This window comes from Uranotaenia lowii, chromosome 3, assembly GCF_029784155.1.
Source record: "Uranotaenia lowii strain MFRU-FL chromosome 3, ASM2978415v1, whole genome shotgun sequence".
NCBI classification, from domain to species: domain Eukaryota; kingdom Metazoa; phylum Arthropoda; class Insecta; order Diptera; family Culicidae; genus Uranotaenia; species Uranotaenia lowii.
In genome coordinates, this window is record NC_073693.1 from 50,839,013 (window position 1) to 50,862,580 (window position 23,568).

Here is a 23,568-nt window from a genome sequence, read left to right on the forward strand (position 1 = left end):
ATGGTGATCCAAGTGCGACGCACTACCACGGCCTACAAATATCGGATTAATTTGCATATCACTAACACGAGTCGTTTTCCCGAGGGTGGGTGGTTTGAGACTTCCATTTGCTGTGTTGCTGCCGTATTCAATGGTTGGCTGATGTTTAATTGATAGTTTGATTCGAGGAGATTCCGTCGTCGTCGTCGTTCTACGTAAAGAATCTAAGCGATGCATGGTGGGAGGCATTTCGATTTTGATTAGGAAACTTAATTTTCATAGTGAACTGAATGTTGGAAGGTAGAAAACTATAAAATTTGAGGTTAGTGGACAATTATAATGCTGTCAGAGTGATATATAAAAAGCAATATCCGTTTGTTTGTATTTATAATATTCTCCAGTAGGCTCAGTGGTGTTTAGATCTTGGGAGCAAAAATTTAGGCATGGATGGACCAGAAAGGGTAAACAAATATTTTCAGATTTGAAGATGACGACGAGGGGATCGTCCAAACAAAGCATAAAGGCTAAAGTTGCCAGAATGCACGATTTTATCCGGGTTTGCCCGGATGTTTAATACAAAATTTAGCAAAAGTTCAGTAATGTTGACCGGATATCATTGAAAAATGCCCGGATCTATTCACTGGCAAATCAATCAAAATGAAAACAAATTGTGTTGTAAAATTTATTTTTGCACCCATAACAAAATTTTTTGAGCAAGTTTTATTAAAATAATTATGAAAAGTTTTATGAAGGCCTCAAATACTATTTAAAACCTGTAGATGAGTTTTGATGAAAGATTTTTTTTAAAGTTTTTTTCTGATTTTTGTTGAGAAATTTTTTGATTTTGATAACATTTTTCCAGTTTATCCCAGGATTTTTGGTAGACAACTTTATCTCCATATTTTGCCAGGTGTTAATTAAAACTGACTAGATTTTTCCGCCTCAGATACGTGCTGAAAAAATTCTGACAACCTTAATCAGGGGTCAAGTGGAGTAGTTATGGACTGGCACTGGTATCACTGCAAAAGGCAATGGAGAAACGAAATAATTTGTGACAGTTTATCTTAATAATTCATTTGAAAATAACAAATAAATTGCCAATTATATTACATTAAAAGTGCTATTTAAGTCTTAAATGTCTCTTAAAATAAAAATTGTTCTGAGGTTCAACCTTCAAATATGTGAATCACATTTATAAAAGATGCTAAATCAGATCAGATATGATTTTTTGTCAAAGTTCATTTAACTAAAGGCTTTCGAAATCAGTGAAAACAGGCATTATCACTAAAGAAGCAGATTCGTACCAATCAGGGCCGTAGGAAGAACTTCTTAATGAGGGGGTTGGTGACAAAATTTTTCACATAACATGTTTGCCTGAGAATGCATATATAAGGAATAATTAAAAAAATGTGATCATTTCTTTCGAAAATAATTCCTCAAAGTGTTCAGTTTTTTAGAAGCTTTGAAAAATAAATGAGGAATCCTGAAAGCTTCATTAGGAAGGTTTTTTTTGAGGGGTTCAAATCAGATTTATTTTCAACTCTTGAAAACTCGATACATTCTGATTGTAGTATGGATCTTTGTTTTTGAAGAATCTACAATATTAATAATGATGAACATCAAACCAATAAAATATATTTCCAGCTGAATTTTTCTTAACCTGATGTACAAGTTATTTTATCGGCAATAAATTACTATTGAGAATTTCTTCCATTATTAAAATCCTGTATGAAAAAATTAAATAAAAATATAGATTTTTAAAAGAACGCAATCTTCAAAATAATTTCAAATCATATTTTACAATAGTGGTATTCGCCTGTTTGGTTTTGGGCATTTTGAATTTAATTCCGTATCCAAATATTGCATTTTGATCCTGAATAAAAATTCTGAATTCCTAAATTCTAAACAAAAATTCCAAATAATTGTGAACCTTAACTGACATTTTATATCTAAATCTTCAACCAGAAATCTATCTTTAATTGTTTTTCGAAATTCAACTAGTAAATATGAATGAAAATTTCGAATGATAAAACTCTGATATTTAAATTCTGGATCACCATTATGGAACTTTTTTATGTTTCAAGTCTACATAATAATTAGGACTAAAAATTTCAAAATTCAAAAAATTTTGTTATTTCAAATATTTTCTTTTAATATTCCGGAATGATAAGTTTCGAACACGGAAACTGATTCAAATTCTAGTTTTCAATGCAAAACCAAGATTCGATTCAAGATTTTGTCCCAATGATGAACCGAACTGAAAAACAAGAACAATATATTGGATATAGATTTCACAATCCGGTCGCACACAACAAATTTGAATTTCTATTTAAAAAAATGGAACTAGAACATCGAAAACGATAAGGCCTTAGCTCACCAGAATTTGCCGTAGCTATCCGACCAAAAAGCCTTGCAAAACCGGATATTTGATTTCAAAATTTGGGCAATATCCATGCAAAGTTGGGAAGTGTTCATATAAAAATTAAAAAGAAAAAAACTCGAAAAGTTGTTTTTTGTCTTAAAACATCAGCCAGTTTATTTGTATAAACTTTTCTTAAAAAAGTGTATTGGAAGTCAAATACATAATTGTTATAAAAAAATTTGAATTTTTCTTTTTTTGTGCAAATAAAGTAAAAACATTCGGGCAAAATCCAAATAATCAGGTTACCTTAGTGAGCTAATCTTATTCAAAAATCGATATTGGGGACCAAGACTGTACCAAAAATTTATGCACAAACTTCTTTTAGTGAATAATTTTAAATAGCGTTTTTCAAGTACAGTCTATAAATGTCTATCAACGAGTGAGAAAATGTTTGAAAACCTGTAGAAAAACTGTGGACCTGGGATAAGATTTCGAGGTTTTGGTCTTAGTTCTGAGTCTTGATTGTTACTCTGGATTAGCTTAAGTCATTCATATAAGTTTAAATCAGTATTTGAGTTTGTATTTAGAGTTTGGAGAAGAGCATTCTGTTAGACATTTTTTTGCCCTCATCTAGGGGTCAAGTCTTTTTTGCCCAAAATAGTAAGAAAACTGAGTTACTTGACAACTTGACACTACTGTTTTTGTGATATTGACGTCAAAATGCTTTGGATTATGATGGACAGTAAGTCAATTCCAGATTTTATATTTTGTTATAACACGGCAGGGCAAATATGGTTTATCACATTAACAGTACCTATTTTTGCGATATTGACGTTACTTTCAATCGGATTGCGAAGAAAAATTGCTCATTGAAGTTTCAAGGAAAGAGCAGTTTATTTTGGATATCAAATTTTTTTAAAGGTGCTGCCAAAAGAGATCGTTCATATTTACAGTTAACTGGTTTTGGTAAATTGACTTTATTCTGAATAGGATTTTTTTTAAATTGCACACCGGAGTTTTATGGGACTAAAAATTATTTGCAGATATCGAACATAGTGTCCAGGATCGGCAAATGGCAATATAGGAAGTCTCAATATGTTTAAGCACGATTTTGATACAACCCTGCTCATTCCGGAAGACGTTTAAACAGGTGATTTTCACTGTGTGTTGTTGTTTACAGTTAAACTTAAAACTCTGTGCATCGGGACTACCAGTTTTCATGATTTTTGTGAACATGAGAAGCTTTTCCCTGGAAAAGCGCAAAAATATCGTGCACAAGTAGTGAGAAGCTTATTCATTTAGGAATGGGATACATTGTTTTGTTAATTACTAAGTTCTTTGTAACAGGATATACAAAATTTTTGCAGCACTGTGCTGCCTGAAGAAAGTACTTTCTAACTTTTTTGGTTAAATTTACTACTTACGAACTTCCAAGATAGTTACGATGCAATAGATAAAAAAGCCCTTTAAAGTCCTTCATTATCAAATTGAAATCTGTTTAAAACCGTTGTTTGTATCAAAAATTATTATGCATAAGTGGTTAAATTGTATGAAAACACTGTAAAGAATATCTACAAAGTTCCTATCAAATTTAGGAGGGAGGCACATGATCGACAACTACGGTAAACGATCATCAGGGAAGCCAAGACGAATTTTATTTCATTTGTTGAATAGATTTGTCAATTTTTGCAGTTGTCAGTTGAGAACCAAATAACGAAGTATCAAATTAATAATGGTTGTAGTCCAGTCATCAATTGTTTTGACTTAAAAAATATGTGTGTGGTAATAAGAATAAAAAGAATTTTTTTTAGTTCTTTGAAAAAAAACTACTTGCTGTAAAAAGACATTTCATGACTTGAAATCATTATTTTCTAAAAAATTGAAAAATTAACAATGTGTTCAGAGAAAAAAATATTCCAGTTTACATCTCTAGATTTTTTTTTGAATGAGCTGAAGAGCTGACTCATTGAAATAATTATATTTAAATTCAATTTACCCTTATCCGTCCCAAAAATGTTTACCCTTTAGAATTACTGAAGTGTCAATTTGACTCTCATGACTAAAACCGCTATTTCTCTGTTGTTTTTCAACCGAATTTAAAAAAATATATAGTTTTGGAAAATGATGCGAAAATATGCCGAAAAACGTTCACTTTCCCATTCTCCTTCAAAATTTATCTGGAAACTTAAACAAATTTGACGATTGATTGATTGAAAAGTAAGGTTTTTGCAACACTTTTTTAAAACATTTAAGTGGTTATAATCTTAAAAAAATTCAAAACTGTATATCATTATATGCAACACATAGCATCTAACTATTGCTGTCAGTAGGTGAATTTTTTTCTGAACATTTCTTAGTTGGTCTAGTCGTTTTTACGAAGCAAGTCTATTTTGGATTTTTATTCTCTTAGACTTTAAATAATGGAAATCTGAAGAGTTGTAGCTGAATATTGTATGAAAAATATTTTTGATTTTTATTATAAGGTTTCCTAAACTATAATTTCTAAACATCGGTTAAGAAACAAGCATTGCAATTCTAATCGAGAAGTTTCAGATTCATACTTGAAGACTAATTGGGGCGAAAGATTTGAATATAATTCAAAGACGCTTTAAATTGACTAAAGAAAAACAAATAAAGATAACTTGTGATATTTTCCCTTTTATGATAACGCCTCAACAGCTTTGCCTTTGAGGGCCTATTTTAATCAGATTTGTTTTGGAGTCCCTTATCCATGGACCATGACCATGGACTACAATTTAATTCAAGGATTCTAAAAATTGTTCTGTAAAACACTGTTTCCCATTTTCGAGACGCATCTACACGACGAATATTGAAGAGTTTTATTTCATATCAAAAGCGTATCCTCGATTTTCGATGCACAGTGGAAAATTTTGGACTAAAAATCTCAGAAACAAATTTAACCCGCTCGCCGGAGAGCTAAAATACTACCGTCAACTGGGGTTACATGCAACACATGGCTTCTGAAAAAGTTATATATATAAATAGACATACAAAATAAAATAAAATAATAAGAAAGACATACAGCTAGTGCAACCAAAGTTTTAAGGTTTAATTTCAACCTACTCCGAAAAAGGGGAAGCTTGTAACAAATTTTATTTTTAATGAAAAATCTAATGAAAACGTATGGAAATTCATAGCGTTCAATAAATGCGTGGTACTATTGAGGCCATACGCCAACTGACTTCATTTTTTGGTTTTGTTCGAATAAAATTTTGATTTTTTTTCGGACAATATTACATTTAGAGGTGAAAATAAACTTTTGAAAGTTCAACAAGTCAAACCAAAAAATAAATTATCGGATGGAAGAAATTTTCATTCTTACAAACGCATAAGGCAAAACAATCATGTTCCAACATATAGAAACAAGATTTATGAGGTGTCACTTCGATTTGCACTTGGTTGCATTTTACCCCAGACAGGTAACTGAATCATTAAATTATTATTCTTAAAAAATTTGGGGATTGTTCGAATAATATTTTAACATCAACAGTTTCCGTATAGCATAATGGAACAAATACAAAGTTTGTAAGTAATATCTATAAGATAACCCGTATACTGGACCAAATTTTTTACGGTATCGAAAAATTCCAAAATTTGTACAACTATTGCTCAATTAGTGAAAATTCCTATGAAAATCAAAATCTTTCATAAACAAGCTTCAGATATCGAAAACTATGCCATCATCATTTTGTTATCATGAAGAGATAGCTCAATTACACTGCGATATACAAATGTTGCATCTTACCCTGCTGTTGCATGATGCCCCATTTGACGGTACCGTAAACGGGGTAACATTGATCAACAAGAAATTTTTCCAGATAATCATCATTAATTAAGTCTTAAGTTTAAATACGTTAAAAAACCTAAAAGTGGGGATTTAAAATTGGAAAAAACTGGGTTTGTTTTAGAAAATTTCAATGAAAGTAAAATGAAAGAAAAGCGTTTAGAAGCAAACATGTTACTTTTTGTGAGGGTTCAACTTTTTTCCTTAGTAAATATGTAGTTTTGGTTTTGGTTTTGTTGTAGTTTGAGGTAAACTTTTGATATTTAATAAATAGGTACATTTTCCAAAAGTAAGCCAGTCTAGGACAAAAGCCTAGAAACCCTATAAAATGGTAAAGTTTGAAGAAAAAATATAAGAGGAATAGTGCGAGAGCCTAGAAAATTATATGAAGGCAAAACTTAATTTGTTTTTGCAGTTCAAATTATATAAGAAATGTTTAAAAATTAAGCCCCTTAATTTATGCAGGATCGTTTTTCGATTTCAATTGTTGTTCACATGAAGGATCGCAAAACAGAGTCCGATCAAGCAACAAATTCTAAACTGAGGCTAAATCGATTTTTAAATCAAATTCAAAGTAGTCTAACAAATTTCTGACCATGTTTTTCGATCACAGGAGTCCAGTACTGATTTTAAAAATATGAAACTTGCCACATTCAAGTTAATAGAAAAACTAATCGAAAAATATATACAGTACCGTTCATAATTGTATAGAAATTGGAAGCACGCGCACTGTCACTTCGACTTTGAACTTCCATAACTTTTGACTCTGATGATATTTTTTGATCAAATTTTCTGCATTAGATAGATCAACTATCACACTATTATATCACAAAATTTGAGCTTTCTAAAGTTTGTGTGGCCTGAGATACAGTAATTCTACGAAAATTTGACTTTTTGGACTTTTCTCATTCATACTGCAATATCTCAGGAACTACACTACATTTTTTGTTGAAATTTTGCAGAGTGATTGTTGAAATATAAAGTAACCATGTCTGAAGTTTTTGGGAAGTTTTATTGATGGGATCAAAAGTTACGAGAGGAACAATTTTTCAGGCATGAACCTAAAAATGCGATTTCTATAGAATTTTGGACGATTCAAGAAAACATAATCGTTTCCATCCACAAATCAGTCAAAAAATGTCTGGGAAAACCAATGATGAAATGAAAAAATGAAATTAAAGATCAATTAGTGTTTTGAAATCAGAATCTCGCAATATTGTTTTGATTTTTTGGTTGAAATAGATTTACTGGTTGTTAAACATAAAAAAAGGAGTTTCCTATGAAAACAATCGTCCAAAATTTTATAGAAATCGCATTTTTAGGTTCATGCCTGAAAAATTGTACCTCCCGTAACTTTTGATCCCATCGATAAAACTTTTCAAAAACTTCAGACATGATAGCTTTACATTTCAACAATCACTCTGCAAAATTTCAATAAAAAATGTAGCGTAGTTTCTGAGATATTACAATTTGAATGAAAAAAGTCCAAAAAGTCCGATTTTCGTAGAATGACTGTATCTCAGGCCACACAAACTTCAAAAAGCTCAAATTTTGTGATATAATAGTGTGATAGTTGATCTATCTAACGCAGAAAATTTGATCAAAAAATATCATCAGAGTCAAAAGTTACGGAAGTTCAAAGTCGAAGTGACAGTGCGCGTGCTTCCCATTTCTATACAATTATGAACGGTACTGTATATAAAAAAAAGTGAACAATGTTACCCTGGAATACGTTTATTATCTTATGTGATTTTTTCCGAAATTAAAATATGCCATCGGGTTCGACCGAAGACATCCAAGCGAAGTGTTATATGGGCTTTATCACCAAGACAAAAAATAGTCATAACTTCGTGAAACTGAATTTGATTCAAAAAATTTTTCAGATGCGATGTTGTTGGGAAACACTTCAATGTAATGTAAAATTTTATGAATATTTATGAAATGCTACATTAGTTACATTCATTACAAATAATCACACTTTCATGAAAAAATATTTTAATCAATTACCTTTTTGAAAAGATGAACTGTCATAAAGAAACTGCATTTATTCAACATAAATCAGTCAAACAATCTGAAACTTTGAGCATTTTTGAGTGCATTCTTACCCGATCAGAAGAGAAAATCAAAAATAAATCATGATAAGATTTTTTGAAATTTAATTTTTTTTCCAATCAAAATTAGATATAATTTAGTACTTGTAAGATGTTGAAAAGGTTAAAAAGCATGAAAGCTTTTCTGCAGTTTATGTCGTCTACTCAAGTGCTTGTACGCAAGCTCATTACTGTCAAATAAAACTCCAAAAATATGGCTCCAGTCAAATCCGAAAGCAGATTTGAATTTCTGAGAAAATTTTACCAAAAATAAAAACCTAATATTCCAGGCACTCAAATCGACGGCTTCGATTTTTTTTGTAAGATTTTGAGAAAATATTTTTCCATTGTGCATTGGACGGTTAATATGGACGATCCCCTTCAAAAGTGGACGTCCTCAAATTGGATTGCATTTGAACTAGAAGTTCTCATATAAAGCTACCGTACCGAATCTAAGCTCCCTTGACCTAAGAATTAAGAAGAATTTCAAGATGTTCAATAATTTGAAAAAAAATCGGACAACATTGGGCACCACATAAAATTTGCCTGTGCAACAATAGGGCACAGACAACCTGTTTTCAATGATTTTTTGTTAATTTTTATTTCAATATTTAAAAAAAACTTGAGCTTTAGGATCTTGTTGACTTATCCTGTATGAGTACAATGGACAAAAAAAATCGAGCGAATTTGGTTGAAATGGCTAAAACACTGCATAAAAATCAAGTGCTACGCTTGGTAAGTCATCCTTTGTGAATAATTCATTGAATAAAGCCTTTTTTGACAAGTCTCTGTTTTGATTTCTAAATTTGAATTAGAGAGAAATTCGTTCTTAATAAATAAAAATTTTATTTCAGAAATTGATATCGAATAATATACATAGAAAACTGCATCTTTAATCTTTTTGATGAGTTTCATTTTCAAATAAAAAATAAATATATGTGTTAAATAAGTTCCACCCTATGCACTCTTTTGACCCCAAACCCAGTTCAGAAATCAATCGGAGTCCAAACCACAGAAAATGCATTCATTCAACTCCTTCTTCGACCGCGGTGGTCTGAATTAATGGCATCAGCCCAAACAGCTGAGTTGAGACACTAAGCAACAGCACATCAGAAGTTGTACCTCAAAACCGAAACACAAGCACTTCGCCAACGTTGAAACACGCAGCCCCAAAAAGCATGGTGGTAAGCTACTCAATTTTCACCCCAGGAAGCTTCTCCTCAAATTCAAGTTCCAGCGCAGTGACAGGAACAGAATCAGCCAAAGCAACAAGAACAACAAGCCCATGCCATGATCCGTAATCCGCATTTCTGCACAACGTTTGGCCGGAAATTGTTTGTAATTAATATGGCTGATTTATGGCGATTTGCGTTCTCTGAGGTGGGAGGTGGGTTTAGGGTAGCTGAAAATTGGAAAGATCAATCGTTTTGCAGTGAAGTGTTTGATGCAGTCGCCTCCCTACCTTCCTTCCCACAATCGGATGAGACTTTTCGTGTTTTTCATTCATCCCCCCTTTCCCACCGGTTTTCCCGTTGTCGATTGTTTTGATTGGCCAAGGTATTTGGACTGCCGCCGTCGAAGTTCGCCGGAATGTATCGATTTCAGACTGAGATTTGGTGCCATTGGTTGGTGTCATTTGAAATTGGCGGGGCACCTGCTGCTTTTTCCCCACCATCATCGAAGCGAAATGGAGTTTCAAATTTCCACTGATGGATTTCGTGGGTGGTTTTTGCACCCCAAATGCCGCCATCAGCCGATGCCAATGCCAGAGCAATGGAATGTCGATTACGGGGCGGCCGGAATGCAGTGATTGATTTATGAACTGGAATTTTTGGTGTCACTTGCTGTCGGTTATGCATTTGTCAGCTGAATTTGGAGTTGATCGATTCTTCAAACATTGCGGATGAGTCGGAGAGGTTAAATGGTTTAATTATTATTGAACCATGGGATGAATTTTACGGAAAATCGACATGGATATCGGGTCTGTGTTGTTGTGGTCAGCTATTTATGTAGAAAATAATTACAAAAATAAATATTTCAATAAATTTCAGAAATTGTTTATTTGATTAAGAAAAAAAAACGATTTTTTTAAATAATGAAGTTTAAGTAATACTAATTTAATTTCAACCGCGACTTGAAATCGCTTTTCCGCACTTTTCTGAATTGTTTAATTCTAACAATCAACCAATTTACATAAAAATATAAATAAATCTAGCAATCGATCGCTAGTTAAATTTCCTTAAAAATGAATATACCTAATTTGGTCATTAAAAATTATAAGTTGTTTGTATTGTGATCAATTACTTTTTCAGTACATACCACTTTGATTTCCTGTTCTATTTATGGAAAAAGGATTTCGGTTTTTTTCAAAAACAATTACCTACAATTCGATGTCCCAGTTCCTTCTCAGCCTTTGGCAAGATCGGTCGCGTTTTTTCGTATTCGATTCTCTCCTAAAAGGCTAACGACCCCCAAATTTGGATGTGTGCTGAAGTTTAACGCGAATTAGTCATGAGTCCGTCTCCCGGAGACCATCCGGATCGGACATTACCCGAATGGTTGGACCCGCAGAACCTGCACGGACGCCTCTACTACCTATTTTTAACAGCAAAGCAAGGACACAAACTACCTAACCCATTTGTCGTTGGAAAATCAATCGAAAAGCAGTCAGGAAAAGTTGAAGGCGCGTTTTTTGATCATGTACGGAAATGGTACGTGATCAAACTACGGAACAAAGACCAAGCAAGACATTTGGCACAGCTGAATCAACTGCTGGACGGAACACCGATAGAAATAGGAAGACACCCAAATCTGAACCAACGCAAGTTTGTGGTAAGATGTCAAGAAGCTAGTGACATGACTGAAAAGGAATTACTTGTTGAACTAGCATCCCAAAAAATCACGGAGGTACGACGCATAACAAAGAAAACAGCAACAGGCATAAGCGGAACACCAACTCTGGTGTTAACAATAAACAGCACCGTTATCCCAGAGTATGTGAACTTTGGACTCTTGCGAGTCCGTACACGAGTGTATATTCCTCAACCCTTACTGTGTGGACTTTGTTTCACATACGGTCATCCGAAAAAACGTTGCCCAAACGAACGCAGATGTCGAATTTGCAGCAGCTCAAAACATGACAGCAGCGAATGTCCCGGTACGAAATTCTGTCACACATGTAAAGCCTCCGATCACTCGCCATCCGAACGAACTTGCCCCAAATGGATAGAGGAATCTGCTGCTCTTCGTATAAGTGTTGAGCAAAATATTCCCGTCACTGCAGCCCGTCAGCAAATCAAAACTACCAACAACCCACAGAGCTACGCTAGAATCACCCGATCTGGAAACGTTCAACAAACAATACATCAATCTCCACTAACTAACCACCAGCAGCAAACACAAGAAAGAACAACACATCAACAGCAGCAAAAACGAGATCACCTTACTTCAGCATCTGGACAACCAGCCATCCATCTGACCATCGCTTCTCCACCCCGGAAAAAGACATCCCCTCAACGCCTCCCTTCAGACTCCTCAAGTGGAGCAGGAGTTGGAAATAGTTCGTCTGAGAAACCATCCTCTGCCGCTGTTCGGCAAAGTGAAACCACTCATAAACCTAACCTTCCCAAACCCTCTCCTTCATCCTCAAACCCTTTCCAACCCCCTAGCAATAAGACTATTGTGAAAAAGACCCTCGGCTCATAGAAACTTGTAAAAGTGAATTGGCCTAATAAATATTTATCGAATTAAAAAAAAAAAAAAATTCGATGTGCAAAGCTTCTGAAATGAACAACAACGAACAGAGTAATGCCTGTTTAAAGTTGTGACGTGAGTTCAGTTTAAACAGATCAGGATAGTGAACTGAATTCACGTCACGAAATTTTAAGTTATTCTGAACCAAATCTTTAGGGCCTTCAAATTTTATATAAACTTTTAAAAGTAATATTATGTTATTTCGATTTGTACAATCATAAAGTTTCAGTTTCTTTCCCTAACTTTTTTCTTATTTTGACTTGAAGAGCAACATATTGAGGAATCATACGTTAAAAATATTAGTGTTTCTCACAGTCTAAATTTGAAGATTCACTATAATTTTTTTTTTTAATTTTTAATTAAATATTTTTGTTTTTTTTTTCGTTTAAAAATAATGAATTTTAAAAATAAGGAACGAATTTTAAATCAACTAAATTATGATCGATTAGTGAAAATTAGACCATATTGAGGGTCAAAACAGCTTTCAGAACATATTTTCCTTAGAAAATTTAGCAAAAAATCAAATTTTGTGATGAGATTTCACTCATTCGCGCTGTTGTAACTTAGATGGATTTCAACCGATTTGTATAATGTTTAGTGTTTTAGAATGGTCTCGTGAGTTTCTAAAAAGATCTTTTATTTAATAAAAAATGTCGAAGGTTTCTCGTATAATTAAAAAAATCCCTTTTTGCGATTGTTTTTGTTCAATTTTCAAATCAACCCCATTTGAAAATTGTTTTTGCTACAAAATTAAGCAGGAAAAATTTCTGTTTGGAAAAAAATAAAGAAGATTCCTGCAATAAATTTTTTTTTTAAATTGATATTGAAACATATCAATTATTTTTTCAGAAGAGTAATTGGGAGTTTTAATGATCACAAATATTTGTCTACAAAATCTCTTTCATAAAATTACCAGCTTTAACAATGATTTTTTAACTTTGATAAGTGATAACTTTCATAAACTCAAAATAACTCGAACCTGTTCAGTAGAGTGGCAGCCAAATGGGTCTTGTCGAATTTCGGAAACCGACAATATATATTTTGCAGATTGGCTGGAAAAACTCTGACGGATTTAATCCCAAATCATTGATAGCCTTAAAAATTTTATTTTATGACGCTGGATGACCTTTCCACATTGATACTTAATTTTAATTGAAAGTTTCGGTTTGCAATTCAATAAACCTTCTGTATTGAAACTCAAATCTAGACAAAAAAAAAACGTACATCGTCTATAGAATGGGTCTTTAATGGGGAGTGTAACCAAACAAGTTCAGAATATGAAGCCAGCCTTTATCTACGATAAATTTCAAATTTCCATCTCCATTTTTTTTTTCTAATATAAAATATTCTTCAAGAATCCAATTTCAGTCTCAATTATATTTTGTGCTTAATTTCAGTAAATTGGGTGGCCTGAATCTAAATAAGTAATAAGTTTTTGTTTCTTTCAGCTTTTGTTTTTTTAAACTAAGTAAAATTCCTTTTTGAAAATTCGATTCTTCTTGACAAAATTTTACCATTACAAAAAAATTTAAAAACACAAGTTTTCAATAAATTATCAACTTTTACTTAGACCGTAAGTAATGTTTTATTTGTTTTTTTTTTCCCATTATGAAAAATAAGGGAATTTCAACGGTTTTTAAAGAAATTTCATCCCAAAATGAAATTTCGATATTTTTAAAAACAAATATCAATTCATTACAGGATTCAACAATTACTTTAAATTAAATAAAACCTTTTCTTAATTTTTCTCCAGGTTTCCAATTTTCAAAAACTGTTGAAATTAATGTTTTAGATCATCATGATCAAAATATTTCTTCTTAATTAATAAAATATAGTAAACAAACGCATAAGCAGTTTTTTCCTTCCTGTAGATTTGTTAGTTCATCAATTATTGAATTGTTGACAATTTGTGTAAAGATTCGTGTTAAGGACGCCAAAATTCACCAAATAACCAAACGCAACAAAAGGCTGTTTTCTTGAGTTATGAATCAAAATTCAAAAAAAAAAAGGATAAAAAATTATGAAAAGTTTTTATTCAAAAATAAACATGTTTAAATACGTATGTTTATTATATGCATATTTTGTTTGCATTTTCTTTTAATTAATAGAAAAGCTATTACAAATTTATAGAAAAGTTTTTTGATATTTTCAAATAAAAGGACCGTATTTTATAGTAAACTTTCATTTTTGAAATATTTTTTAAAAAGTTTGTCTTTGTTTTTTAATTTTGAATTTTTGTTTTCTGGAATCATTATCTGTTTTAAATTTTAGTAAGATAAACATAGCATCTACCATTTGTCCTTGTCAGGACAAAATATTTCAATTGACGTTGAAGGAAAATTCAGAGCATTTTTTAAACTTAATCATATGCATTTGAAAATTTATGAACGATTTACTTATTTATATTAAAAAAAATCTTTTTTCTATCGATCATGATTTTTTATTTTAACACTGAACAATTCCAAAAAATAATAACAAGTTTTAAGCAAGTTTAAATTTCAACGTTTTCAAAGGGCTCTTTCAATGTTAACAACAAAAATTGGAATTCCTTTTTTTTCTATTTCAATCAGTTTCTTATTGATCATTTGAGAAATCGCCCATTTACAAACCTGAACTTTGTCACTTTAAAGATTCAATGGTGAAATGAACATTTTAATTAATTGATATATGAAATTATTATTGTGAAGTTCAAAAATCAACTTTCATAATGTTGGAGGATGAACCACCCTAATCGCAGAATGCAGCCATCTGCGGCTACCAATGAAAACTGGTGAACAGTGATGTCGGACTTCAGGGCACAAGCGTTAAACGGATCATCAAAGCGCGGGAATTTCAACAGTGGAGAAGGTCACCCATCGATCTTGCTCTCCCGAGACTACTGCGTAGTCAGTCGCGATCGGATAACCGAACATAGAAGGTTACGGGGAACCTCCGCAAAACCCCATAATTTTGTACTTAGGACTTAAGAAAAAAATTAATGTAGTATAGTCTATCGGGATACCTGCGAGGACGTTGTGGACAGAACCTGCGCCAAAACAGGGTTCCTCAGGTAAAGTAGAACCTTACTTCGTATATGTTCTGTCGAAGCGTCCAATATTTCAACCCACTAACACCGATTTTCGACCATCGGCTATTGTGATCCATCGGTTCCTGTCTGGAGGAACATTGACCAAAGGTTGGCCAATAACATCCGGAACAACGTTACGGGACGTCCGTACTTCAAGCGACAACTATAACGCATGTGCATGGTGGCCTTTTCCACAAAGGCTGGACGGCCATTTTGAAGATCGGTACCGGTTCCAAATTGCATGCATCTGGTCCCGGATTCGGAGGCGAGCGGTCGACAAGGGCATCGCGGAACGTTATTTCCTTCTAGGTAAATACACAAAATAATAGATATGTCCTGTCGAAGCTAGTTCCTTTGGATCCTACACTAAATAAAAAATCATCCCTTCCACGAATTGTGTTGTACACATCAACTTTGCGAGCATTCCCTGGATCTCCACCCACGCATTACTCTGGTTCTGTTGGTTTATTTGCGGCATCAAAAGGTCTCAAAGGTGAGAGCTTGGTATATGTCCTGTCGAAGCAGGACTCTGTCGGATATTACATCCTGGTTTATACTCCCAATCCCACTGGCTAAACAATTTGCGAGAATTCTACGTTTCGGCTTTGGCAATTTGCAATACTTGGGTCACTTCGGCATGCTGCGGATCTGTTAGTTTTCCTAGGTAAATAAAACTAGACAGATATTTATTGTATATGTTCACCGAAGCGGACCTGTATACGTGAAACTACATCATTGCCCTTCCTTTCTTTCGGAATCATCTTACGTTTGCTGAGCGCCATCTGACGAGCTGTTTCCCGAAGCACCTGATAACTTTTTGTTGGGTTTGATTGACTGGGTCAATCACAATGCCATCATCTTCAGCATCAGCTTCGGCCAAGAAGCAGCCTTCTTTGAAGGTTCTTCAAACCAAACTAAAAGGATTGCAAACATCGTTCAACAATATTGAGCACTACGTCCAAAACTTCCCAGAGTCGGTCTCCGTCCATCAGATTTTGGTCCGTCTTGAGAAACTGGAGGAATTATGGGATAAAGTTTCAGAAACATCTTGCGAGATTGAGAGCCACGACGAATTCTTGAGTTATGTAGAGGTCTTTACGAAAGAACGGTCAGATTTTGAAAATCGTTTTTTTGAAGTCAAAGCTTTTCTAATCGAAAGGCAAAGGGAGCAGTTTAACTCAACAGTCGACGAAATCTCCATGCGACATTCAGATTCGGCATTACCTGCAGCAGGTGAACACGTTCGTTTGCCTCAAATAAAGCTGCAAACCTTCAACGGGAACGTGGACGATTGGCTGAGTTTTAGGGATCTCTTCACTTCATTGATCCACTTGAAGCACGATTTACCGGAGGTTGAAAAACTACATTATTTGAAAGGATGCCTGGAAGGAGAGGCTAAATCGTTAATAGATCCTCTCAAGGTTACAAAGGCTAACTATCAGATAGCCTGGGATTTATTGAACAAACACTATAACAACAGTAAGGTTCTTCGAAAGCGTCAGGTACATGCTCTCTTGAAATTACCTTCTCTATCTAAGGAATCAGCTACTGAGCTACATGGACTACTCGAGAATTTCGAACGCATTGTTTACACCTTAGATCAACTTCTTCAACCCGTTGATTATAAGGATCTTTTGTTGGTGGAAATTTTCGGCTCTTGTTTAGATCCCCACACGAGGCGTGGATGGGAAGAATACTCTGAATCTCACGAGCAGGACACAGTCAAATCTCTCACCGAATTTGTCCAGAGAAGAATCAGGGTATTGGAGTCTTTGCCTGGAAGAGCGGTTCTAGACAATAGACAAGATTCGCAGAACACTATTAGGAAAAGGCAACCACTAACGCGTACTAGCTACAACGTAACTCAAAACTCGTTCCCGAAATGTCCGGCTTGCTCTGAAAATCATTGGCTTCATCTCTGCTCAGCTTTCCAACGAATGTCAGTTGCTAACAGGGAGTCTTTGGTCCGAAACAACAATCTGTGTCGCAATTGCTTTCGCCAAGGTCATCGTGCGAATGAATGCTCTTCGAAATATTCGTGCAGGAAATGTAAGGCTAGGCACCACACTATGGTGTGTTTTAAATCGGAAAACCTGAATGAAATCAACAAGGGCAAACAACAAGTCGAACGTCATCAATCTGAAAACTCGTCAAGGCTCGCCGAAGTACCAGGAACTTCTTCTAGAACCACTATTTCCAACGTTGCTGCATCTGAACCTGCATCTGGAGCAGTTACTTCTGGCGCGATTGAAAAAAGGTCCACTAAGGTTTTATTGGCAACAGCGGTGATTATGATGGAGGATAATTTGAGAATTCGTTATCCAGCCCGTGCACTACTGGATACAGGATCTGAATGCAATTTCGCAACTGAACGTTTAGCTCAACGGATGAATGTAGCAAGGGAGCGGCACAATATTTCGGTTCTTGGTATTGGCGATTCTTCCACCAAGGTCAAACACAAGTTTCGAGCTACAGTCCACTCGAGAGTTTCTGGCTACAATCAAATTTCGGAATTTTTGGTACTCCCGAAAGTAACAGCAAATCTCCCGTCTCAATCCGTAAACATATCGAACTGGAATATTCCACCCGAAATTCAGTTGGCTTACCCGACCTTCTTTAAATCGAATGGAATCGACGTTGTCTTGGGAATCCCTGCATTCTTCAGCTTTTTTGCGTCTGGGAACAAAATGCCCATAGGAGATGGGCTACCGATGTTGACTGAATCTGTGTTCGGATGGGTGGTGTCAGGCGAAGTGGAATCTACTGGGAGTTTGAGTTACTTACAATATCAAAGAATCTGGATGAACTTTTAGAGCGGTTTTGGTCCTGCGAGGAAGTAGGAGCCTCTCACAACTATTCTCCGGAGGAAGCGCTTTGTGAGGCACATTTTGAGCGCACCGTCCGTCGTGGTTCAGACGGACGCTACACGGTAACACTTCCCAAGAACGAGCACACTTTCTCCCAACTTGGGGATTCAAGGAAGATCGCTCTGAAAAGGTTTCAAAGTCTCGAGAGACGATTATTGAGGGATAGAGATACTCGACAACAATATACCGACTTCATGCACGAATACGAAAATTGCGGACACATGAGGAAGGTTGAGGCAGGTGGTTTAGATCACAATCGGTGCTATCTACCACATCATCCTGTGGTGAAAGAGGCCAGCACAACGACGAAGCTGAGGGTCGTTTTCGACGCTTCATGTGCGACAACATCGGGAAGGTCCCTAAATGACGCTCTACTGGTAGGGCCCGTTATTCAGCAGGATTTAAGGGCAATTGTCATGCGTTGCCGAATTTGACCGGTCATGATAGTGGCGGACATCGAAAAGATGTTTCGCCAGATTTGGATGGACCCCAGCGACTCACCACTCCAAAGCATTCTTTGGAGATCTACTCCTGAGCACGAGATTGAAATCTTCGAGCTTGGTACTGTAACGTACGGAACGAAACCGGCACCATTCCTTGCCACGCGGGTGCTGAAACAACTTTGTTGTGACGAGGGTCGCAATTTTCCATTGGCAGCAGAGGCAATCGAGAATGACACATACATGGATGATGTCATTTCCGGGGCTGAGGATATCCAAACGGCTAAGGCAAAGGTTAATCAACTTATTTCTATGACGGCTAGAGGAGGTTTCAAATTGCGAAAATTTGCTTCAAATCAACCACAAATTTTGGAAGGGTTACCGGAGGAAGATTTGGCGGTATCTGAAATCACTTGGGATCAAGATCCGGCAATCAAGGCACTCGGGCTCACTTGGCTGCCTAACTCAGACTGTTTTAGGTTTCAATTCGACATTCCAATGCTCCCCAAAGATGGACTCACGAAACGGAAGGTTCTCTCGATCATCGCTACTCTTTTTGACCCCCTCGGACTTTTGGGTGCCACGATTACCACGGCAAAAATATTCATGCAGCGCTTGTGGACGCTGCGCGACACTGAAGGGGAACGGTTGGATTGGGATGTCTTACTTCCCCCCAGAGTGATCGAAGAATGGGCTCAATATCATCGACATCTGCCTGCATTAAATGAGATACGAGTTCCACGATGCGTTGTCACTCTGAAAGCTGCCCGAACGGAGCTCCATTGCTTCTCCGATGCCTCCGAGAAGGCCTATGGCGGCTGTTTATACTTACGGAATACGGATAGGGATGGAAATGTAACGGTCAATCTTCTATCATCAAAATCGAAAGTGGCGCCTTTGAAGACCCAATCTTTACCTCGGCTGGAATTGTGTGGAGCATTAATTACAGCAGAGTTAGCAAAAAAGGTCCTCGAAGCAATAGGGAAGGTCGATAACGTTCACTTCTGGTCAGATTCTACGTGCACTCTTCGATGGCTCGAAACTCCCCCAGCAACATGGACAACATTTGTAGCAAATCGTGTGGCAAAAATTCAGGGAATTTCGGATGGTTACATTTGGAAGCATGTTCCAGGAAAACAAAACCCTGCTGACTTAATTTCCCGGGGAATCAATCCTGACAATCTACTTTCAAATAAATTATGGTGGGAAGGCCCAGAGTGGCTTAAATTAACCCCAGAGCATTGGCCAAAACTAGAATCCACTAAACTTCCTGAGAAGCCTGGGGAATTACGGAACGTTCATGTTTCTACGGAAAATCATTCATTTATCAACGACTTTATTTCAAAATATTCGACCTATTCGAAACTTATTCGTGCAACAGCCTACTGGCTACGACTAATTGAATCATGTTGTCAACCGAAGGAGAACATGCAACGGGGATTTCTTTCAGTTCAAGAGCTACAGGATGCAGAAATGAGTATTATTAAAAAGATCCAGAATGAATCATTCCACGAAGAGCTGAAGCAGTTACGACTATTGAAACCGGTCCCTCGAAGCTCTCCATTGCGGTGGTTTAATCCCAAGGTCACTCCCGACGGAATTCTTCGAATTGGCGGCAGGTTATCACACTCGGACGAGTCCTTTGACGCGATGCATCCTATGGTTCTCCCGGCTAAACACCCCTTCACGGAAATGTTGTTTGCACATCATCACGAAGCCTTATTGCATGCAGGCTCACAACTTCTACTGAGCACTATTCGCCAACGGTATTGGCCACTTGGTGGAAGGCATGTTGTCAGGAAGGTAGTCCACAAATGTCAGCGTTGTTTCCGAGCTAGGCCTCAAATTCTCCAGCAGCAGATGGGAGATCTCCCGAGGTCCAGAGTTATCGTTTCAAGACCTTTCACAAAATGCGGCGTGGATTATTTTGGTCCGGTATTCCTAAAGGCTGGACGTCGAAATGCAGCTATCAAAACTTACGTCGCAGTCTTTGTATGTATGACCACAAAGGCGGTCCATCTCGAACTGGTCGGTGATCTCTCAACTGAGAGATTTCTACAAGCGTTGCGGCGAATGACAGGCAGGCGAGGCAAGGTTTTGGATATGTACTCCGACAATGGTACGAATTTTGTTGGGGCGAGAAACCAGTTACGAGAACTATTTGCCCAGCTGAAAAATATGCAACACAACGAGACGGTTTCGAAGGTATTGGCAGCGGATGGAGTGCAATGGCATTTTAACCCTCCAAGTGCCCTACATTTTGGCGGTTTGTGGGAGGCCGCGGTTCGTTCTGCGAAGTATCATATTTTGCGAGTGGTAGGTGGAAATGCGATAGACCGAGAGGATTTTGAAACTTTATTGATACAAGTAGAAGCATGTTTGAATTCTCGGCCTTTAACTGCCATGTCAGATGATCCAACGGAACTAGAGCCTTTAACACCGGGACATTTTATAGCCGGCGGTTCACTTACTGCACTTCCAGAACCTGATTACGGACAGGTGCAATTGAACAGATTGAGTAGGTGGCAATTGATACAACGGAGAGTTCAAGATATTTGGAAACGATGGAGGTTGGAATACTTGTCACAGCTGCAGAGTAGAACGAAGAATTGGAGTTCACCAGAAAAAATAATCGTTGGAAAATTGGTCATAGTGGTTGACGAAAATCAGCCACCGATGCGCTGGAAAATGGCTAGGATAGAGGAGTTACACCCAGGAGATGATGGCGTGGTGCGAGTTGTAACCGTCAAAACAGCAAATGGATCCTTGAAGCGACCGGTTGCAAAATTGTGCCTATTGCCATCGCCAGAAGAAGCAGATGCGGAATTAGTCGAGAACCAAGAGTCTCGCCTATAAGATCCAGTTCGTCGAAAGGGAGTTTCTTTTATCTCTTTTCAGAAGTCTCCAGCAACTTCAGGGTGGGCGAGGATGTTGGAGGATGAACCACCCTAATCGCAGAATGCAGCCATCTGCGGCTACCAATGAAAACTGGTGAACAGTGATGTCGGACTTCAGGGCACAAGCGTTAAACGGATCATCAAAGCGCGGGAATTTCAACAGTGGAGAAGATCACCCATCGATCTTGCTCTCCCGAGACTACTGCGTAGTCAGTCGCGATCGGATAACCGAACATAGAAGGTTACGGGGAACCTCCACAAAACCCCATAATTTTGTACTTAGGACTTAAGAAATAAATTAATGTAGTATAGTTTAATGAAATGTGTTTAGCTTAAAAATAAATGTGTCGTGTAGTAATAAACGTGTTATAATTCTACGATCGGTGTTAGTTTATTGCTCGGAACTAAGTGCTGAGCCAAACGGTTCCCAAAAGCCACATTGAACCCCACATCAATCCACACTTCTGAAGGCAGAAGGGGAAGAGCGGCTACACTACAGGACCCAGGAGCGGTCCGAGGTCATCTGAGGTCAGTCTACAGCCAAACGGGTACGTCAACCCCCCAACACATAAGAAGAATTTTAATATTACATATGATATTATCTTTGACTTTCATCACTGGCCTTCTTGAAACAATTTTTAAGTTTTTCAAATCAAATTAATATCAATCATCAGCAATAAATGTGTTTTGAATAAATTCTTTCAAGCTAAAAATGGGTTCTATTCCTCAAAAATTTACATTACAAAACAAGATTTAATGTTTTTTTCAAATTCTAGAAACTACATTGAAATTTTTCAATTAATCCTTAAATTAAAAATAAGTTTATTAAGACGAATAAAAATTAACAAATATCATAATTTCACCAAACCGATTTGAATCATGGGAATTTTTTGATCTGAACAGAAATTGATTTTAGGATTCGGATTTAAAATCTTTCAAAATCGGTGTTATTTTTCTGTTTTCTATTTCTATGCATTTCAAAGTAATTTGGCATGAAAATTTTAATTTTAATTTTGATGAATCCAGACGATAAATCAAGTCCGATTGAGCTGATGATTTGCACATTTCAGATTTTTAGGCCAATACACTTTTGAAAATTTGGTGGATTGAAACTTTATTCGGATGCATTTAAATAAAATAGACTCTTTGGGAACCCTTCATAAATTTTTGAAGTATTTAATTTTGCATCATTATTTTTTTATGAACCCAACTTAAAAGGCCCGGAAAAAAACTCCCTACTCTCTCTTGTTTCTCAACCGATTTCTACATAATTGATATTTTAGGAAAGCTCATATTGTAGCTCATATATTCAGCTCAAACACTCAAGTTTTTCGTTGTTCAAAATATAAGAAAAAAAAACTAACTACGGAATTCTCAAAAAAACATCACTTGGGAGAGAAGCAGACTTTATGCGCCTATTAAGCAGAATACTAATTGAATGAAATATTTTATCGAATATGTTTAAAAAATTGTAGATTTACACATTAGTTTCCATCTGTTTTCTATACATTGGAAGGTTTTTTATGGTGAATCTCCTTCAGTTTTCGAGAAAATGATTTGATTATAACTGTTGTCCAAAATTCCGAATTTTAAATATTTATTTATTTTAGTGCATAATTTATGTTTTTCTGGCAATTTTTCCGAATAATTTAATTGAAAATGCTAGAAAATGATAACTTTCATACGAAAAAGCTGAAGTTTTATGAAAATCTATGTATTTTGAAATTTTCTGGAATAAAACAAAAGTTAAGGTTGCCATATTATGGAGGCAGTTCTCCACCAAAAAAACTTTATCAAATCAGATTTGAGATCTTCATTTCTCTCTTAAGATGTTAACTAGAGCTTAGAATCGAAGTTCAATATATTTATTGTTTTTAACCTGTTATTTTAGGATAGAGGCATTTTACAAACATGATTGGGGCATACAAAAACACTCTCTTTTTTCAACTTTCTTATCATTGTGAAACCTTCATAAAGGCTTAAATTTGTTTTACTTTTCAAGTACTTTTGAATAAGAAACAAAAACCACCCAATATTTTGTTTTGAGCTTCTTTTCGTATAATTTTTAAAAGTCAAATAATTACAATAAATGGTAAAAAAAACCTTGTACGAATTTTTAAAGTTTTTTTTAGAAGAAAAATTCTTAAAATTCATTCTTGCCTTATGCTGCTTGCATATCACTCCAAAATGCATTGATAACATATGTTGTCTTGTCAGCCATTTTGACGAACGGCCGTAGGCGCATTTAGGAACATTTCCACTAATGCCCAAGAAAGCTCAAGTTATAAACTATACGTTGCACATAAGG

General features: G+C 35.8%; 2 protein-coding genes across 2 annotated transcripts; both read left to right on the top strand.

Moving 5' to 3' along the window:
* The first annotated feature begins 14,769 nt into the window (after positions 1–14,769).
* Positions 14,770–18,357, top strand: LOC129752172 (uncharacterized). Its single transcript, XM_055747963.1, has 4 exons — positions 14,770–14,940; positions 15,029–15,365; positions 16,269–17,825; positions 17,870–18,357. The coding sequence occupies exons 1-4, from the start codon at positions 14,770–14,772 to the stop codon at positions 18,355–18,357; spliced, it is 2,553 nt and encodes an 850-aa protein (XP_055603938.1).
* Positions 18,358–18,363: 6 nt separating this feature from the next.
* LOC129752173 (uncharacterized) lies at positions 18,364–21,219 on the top strand. Its single transcript, XM_055747964.1, has one exon. It carries the CDS (start codon positions 18,364–18,366, stop codon positions 21,217–21,219), a length of 2,856 nt encoding a protein of 951 aa, XP_055603939.1.
* Positions 21,220–23,568: the final 2,349 nt, after the last annotated feature.